Source organism: Diorhabda sublineata, chromosome 5 (assembly GCF_026230105.1).
Source record: "Diorhabda sublineata isolate icDioSubl1.1 chromosome 5, icDioSubl1.1, whole genome shotgun sequence".
Classification (NCBI taxonomy): domain Eukaryota; kingdom Metazoa; phylum Arthropoda; class Insecta; order Coleoptera; family Chrysomelidae; genus Diorhabda; species Diorhabda sublineata.
Genome location: NC_079478.1, coordinates 27,280,135 through 27,286,134, shown reverse-complemented (window position 1 = coordinate 27,286,134; position 6,000 = coordinate 27,280,135). Strand labels below are relative to the sequence as shown.

Below are 6,000 nucleotides of genomic sequence, written 5' to 3'. Positions count from 1 at the left end.
GAATACACTTTAGGTAAATCATTTTATGCCATGAGAAAAAAACATGATTTTTTTAATGATTAATTTTTTCCTCTAGCTTTGTGAATCCACGCAAAACTCGCGTTTTCAATTCCTAGAATTTTGAACTATCAATTCTCATAAAAAAATTACACGAGGGGACTTTTTAGATTGGCAGCTCTTGTACTATATGTTATTGTTTCAGATAAAAATACGGAATGCAACGGCTGAGATGGACAAAGCACGGACCGGAATCAACAGTTCGGATTTAATTAAACTGTTTATGATTCTCTATTGTTCCCTTCTAGTCAATAGTTGTGAGATAGACAAAAGTAAAAACCGTGTTATCGCCTTAGACAAAGAGCTCAAAAACTATGTTGATAAAGTGTTTAGTGTTAGAGAACTGAATATAGTGCCCGGTGTCAAAATCGAAGAAATTAATGATGTTCCAGAAAATAATCGAACATTAACAACAAGCTGCGATACGGGCCGAAGTTTGGAAAGTTTGGAAACTTATGTTCATAGAAAAATTGAGCAATTTTCTACAAATCACCTTTTATCAGTGAATTTATCAGAGACGGCGAGGTTCTTTTCAGCAGGTATTTTAAGTGCAGGTGAGTAATGGGGTAATTTCATATTTTCTATGGAATGGAACACAGATTAATGAAATATTTTAACGAACTGGTATAAAATAAATGTGAGATATCTTATCATTCATTCCTATATTGCTTCACAATGATATACAAGGAGACGTACATTTATTAACAATATTATCGTTTTCATGCCGTTATTATGTACATTTATATAGCTTCACTAGCCGCTTGAATAAAGGTGAAGTCAGTAAAATATAGGTCTACATAAAGCATAATTAAGTTATTATCATGAATAAACAATAACGGAATTGGAAGTCTATATTGTATTGTATATAAAAACAAAGCTGACCATGATCGTGAAAGGTGTACATAAAAAACTACAAGATAATAACGTTTCTCATCAGTACTTCCAGTATACTAGTAATCAGGGTCATGAAATGGTCATTTATTTTCATAAGTATGCTATACTTATATTTAATATACACCGAATTTAAATCGGTGGTTTTTTATTCTTCTTTGCAAGCTTTCGGAAAAACACTATTTACAGAAAACAACAAAAATTTTATTTTATATTTTTGTAAGATTCATTACCAATTTTTTGTGTCATAATTTATTTAATAGCAATTTGTATACTATGGAATTCTTATGTACGGTAGATTTGATGAAAAACACCGTTTGTACGAGGGCTGTTTGAAAAATTCTCAATCTCAACTTGAAGATGCTAGCACTTATCAATATGAGATACAAAATAAATTTGAGACATTTTCACCACAATCTGATGAACGCTTAGTTCCTGTTTGACAATCATATAAGTCTGTCGATATGATGATTTTTCTGCGAATGGGGAAAATGAGTATCGATCTGTGATTAATTATTGGTTTCTGAAAAGCCTACGCAAGTGAAAAAGAAGCTAGATACTGTGTAAAGAGACATCGTACCATCATTAAAGATCGTGCAAGTTTGGGTAGCTGAATTAAAACATGGCTATTTTAGCTTAACTGACGATAAGCATTCGTGAAGGCTAAAAACTGATGATATCATCAAAAACAAATTGTACTGGATGATCGTAGAATTGGAGTGAGATAGAAGAAGATATCGGCATATCAACAAAACGCATGAGCTTTATACTGACTGAAGAATCGTTGGTGCCACCATTGCTCGCTTTGAACTAAAAGCGCACTCGAATGAACATTTCTCAGGCATTATTGACGCGGCTTGAGCAAAAGAAGTCAATTTTTTTCTGTGGCTTCATCCCATAATGATTATATTCCTGAAAAACAGTCAAGCTAGTAGATTGTGAAGGGCGAAACTGCTTCGAAAAAGGCGAAGGTAATTTCGACGGCCGGAAAAGTGATAGCCACCGTTTTTTGGATGATCATGGGATTGTCCTCATCGACTATACTCAATAAGGTAAAACTATAAAAGAAGAGTATTGCGCATCATTGCTTGATAATATGAAGGAGGAATAGCAAAAACGTAATCAAATTTGAGGAAGAAAAATGCTTCTCTTGAATATAAAACACCTCATATCTCATATCTCCTACCGACATGGCTGAAATTCACGAATTGGACTTGGAGTTTGATCGCTCACCGTATTCACCAGATCTGATCGCCCAGTGATGGTTTCCTAATCTCAAAGTTCCACTGAAAGAAAATAGATTTTTCTCAGACAGGTGCGGACGTTATTGCACATGTAAACATTTAGTTTGACGAGAAATGCGACAACTATAAGTCGAAACGGTTAAAAAGATTAGATCATTACTGGACTATTGTGTAGACTATATTGAAAAATATTCCGGAAACTTTTCAGGAAAGTCTCGTATTAACGGTAAGGTGAAGTATGAGGTACGAGTTCACTGATCATCTAGAATTGGCTCGTATTCCTTAGTTCTCTGAATCTTCTTGTGTACATTGACGTTATAATAAAATCAGATGTTCTGCAATGTTTTTAAGAACTCACCTTGTAGAAAGTTTGTTGTCTTCGCTAAAGTTCCATTGATTTCACCGCCTACAGTGTTGATATGATAAATAATTATGGATCACCAATCACTTTACCTCCCTTTAGTGGCTCTACCATACTTTTATTGTTATATTTATTTTATTTTCGAACATATAAGCAACTTGATCAGATTCAATATGTACTTACAGCAATCTAACCATTGACAGATTGTTCACTAAAAAGAGGTTTGTTTCGTTGCGATGTTATAAACTATTTATCATATTTCGAATATATCCTACGGTCTTCTGGGTTGGCAAATTTTTCGATCACTCTGTTATTAGAATTGTCTATTCTGGAAGTTTGACATTTTTCCATTGGATGTCATGTAGAGAGCTGTTGACTGATCTTCGGTCAGGAAATTTGTAAGAAAACTTTTTGAGTTGAAAAATATCATTTCGTTTCTAATTCTATCTATACGTTCTTACTATATTCTACAATAAATTTTATTCTTATTCAGTGCGCAATTTTTAACAAAAACGAAAAGAACATCATACACAGCTAAAATCCAATGATCAAATCTGCTGTTACATGAACGTTTGCGTTTTTTTTATGTTTTACGGTTTATTATATTTGGTACTCCACTAATGATTCATTTCCAATTCATTTCGTATTTAAGTATACTGTCTTTTAGTATCGTTTCTTGATAAGACTATTTTTTCTCTGATAATGAAGTATAACAACAAGGGGCTTCATATGATGAGAAACAAGCCAAATACTGAATATTGTATCATTTAGTTTTGTAGTTTTTCTACGACGAATTGCTATTATATATAGCAGAACTGAATATATATGTAGATAAATAATGCAATTCAAGCCTTAGAAATGCATGTAAATTGCGCATATATGACTTTTTACGGGATTAGTTTATTTTCAACAAAATAGTAACTGAGGACCTAAAAATCCTGAAATTTCCGAATATCTTGGATTGCTTAAAACAAACCATTTGGATAATTTGAAAATATAATTAGATCAATAAGATCATATATTCAACAGAATTTTCAATGTATAACCTTACTTTCCCGGCTGAAGACTCTTTTTTATGAAGTGAGCAATAAAGAAAAAAAGTTTCAGCAACAAATACATTTATTAATAGATAATAAATTTATCCAATCCAATAATATTTCTATATATTAAAGATGAGAACTGCGACTTTTCTATGGAAATTCGAATTTGTTGGGCCCTCTACTGAATTCTCAGTTGTTGAATTTGAATTTGCTGTTTCGATTGTCTTGCACCGCTTGAGTCCTTTAGGGTGGTTGAACTCTAGCCTGGCAGTTGTAGAACTGCGGGAAAAAAATAAAATGAAAAAAGTAGCATGAATAGAGATGGAAATTACTAAAGAAGGAACGAGTAGTTAGAACGGATTTGAATAAAACTCTACTCTAACATATAAAAAAGCGGAATTTTTATTATTTTAAAATATAACCAAAAAGGAACCTATTCTATTCTAATTGTTCTGTTTCCTAAATAAATAGAAAATACAAATTACCCCGAAATAAGTTCACAAAATTTTCCTAAAATGAAAGGAAATTATCAAAAATAATTGAATTAGCTGAAAAGAAGAACTTACTAGTGAATATGAAGGATAACTTCACCACAACTTTCACCAAATTTACTTTGACTATAACACTTGTAGAGTGTTGATAAATAAAGGGTATTTAAGCCACGAAATTGGTGTTTTATTGGATTCTTCGAATGGACTGGGAGGTCGAAAACAAATTAATTCTCCAAATACTGAAATTTTAAAATAAATAAACAGAAGCGACTACTGCACCAGAATACGAGAAAAAAAGGAATATTCGAAATGTGAAGAGAAACTTAACAAGCCGAATGACATGTTACAAATTATCTAACAAAGAATAAAAGATCATTTCTTGATTCGGATGCAATCTCCGCTTTCTGGAATGTGACAGTTCTTAGCTTTATTAGAGATTACGTATTAACACTACATATTTGGTGATGCTTCACTCCTAACCATAACTTTAGTAACAAGGTTTTGGAAATTTTCATATAACTCTTTACATATGCTAGTCAATACCAAAGTCACATGTATAGTTCTTATTAGAATATTCATTATTATTTTATATCTTAATAACCACAAAGTAACAATAGTTATAGTGGTGGCAATTAGAAATATATCATTTTCACGTATTTCAGCTATTTCTATTAGCAGTCACTTTATTGTTCACCATAGTGAGTCATCAATATAATGACATTTTTCTATTAGGTGGGCAAAATAAAGAGAACTCTGCCAAGAATTCTTTACTAACCAGCTTCGGTGTGGGTTTTTTTGTTTTTGCCCTGAAGAAACTACTGCTGCCATTCTTTATAGGTGCCCAGTTGATTAAGAGCGTGATCATTGCAATGCTTCTACCATCCATTTTGGGTGGTCTTGGAAAAATCGTCGGTAAAGGGCTGTCGACTTTCTCGGGTATATCGGGAGCTTCTTCTGGACTCAACCAACAACCCCAAAACCAATTAGAAGATTTCGAATTTAAGGATATGGATCCATACGAAAACGATATTAATGCTGGACAATCCTACAATATTAAAGCTGCTGCAACCAACAATCAACTGGCTGAAATGGAATCGACCACAAATGGAAACGGAATTAGGTAAGAGAATTTAACTATATCTCGATCATTCGACAATTTCATATGTAACATATTCTGATAATACAGAGAATATATTTTTCTGTATGCACTTTGAATTTGTTGCCTATTGTGCAAATTTATTGTGGAATAATTTATAATTTCTATGTTTCTCTAGACTTTTTTGACTTTTGAAGTCAATTATGTTTTTGTATAGGCTTTAGACAATCACATGTTTGGAGGTAATAGTGAGTTATGGATTCTTGATTTGTCAGACTCATACTGTTCACGCTGTCTATAAACTTGAATGCGATTTTTTTTGTCAATATCTGACGATCATTCATGTATGGGAATATTGAATGAATACAAAGAGTAGTAAAAATTTCTCAATTTTTCATTATTAATAAAGTTCGTGTAAAACATTTGTAACGTACACTAACTTCTTCTAAAATATATAGCTGAAGATGCATTTTTGGTGCGATAACCAGAACTAGAAACTAACTTATGAGCAACCACTTTATTTATCTATAGGAGACAGTTCTTTCTAGCGACAAGAGGAAATTTTTTTGAAAAGATTTTCTCAAAGGCCGATACTGGAACCAACTTTTAATACAAATTATTCAACCTTTCTTGAAATTTTTAGTGTTAAGTAACCCATGCAAGTAGTAATACCATCATCTTGGAATCGACAATGATTTAAAGTGAAACAGGATATTTGTAACTGGTTTTCTACTGTGAAATGACCCAAAACCACTTTGTAGATAATAGAGAATCTTCTCAAAATAGTTGTACAAAATGAACCTACATTTTTCCACAGAAT

General features: G+C 32.3%; 1 protein-coding gene across 1 annotated transcript in view; it reads left to right on the top strand.

The window, feature by feature from the left end:
• The first annotated feature begins 237 nt into the window (after positions 1 to 237).
• LOC130444160 (uncharacterized) overlaps positions 238 to 6,000 on the top strand; it is a 45,141-nt gene continuing 39,378 nt past the window's right edge. Inside the window, exons 1-2 of the mRNA XM_056779201.1 lie at positions 238 to 611; positions 4,922 to 5,204. Coding sequence (XP_056635179.1) covers positions 281 to 611; positions 4,922 to 5,204 — 614 coding nt within the window. The 5' untranslated portion in view covers positions 238 to 280. The remainder of the gene's footprint in view (positions 612 to 4,921; positions 5,205 to 6,000) is intronic.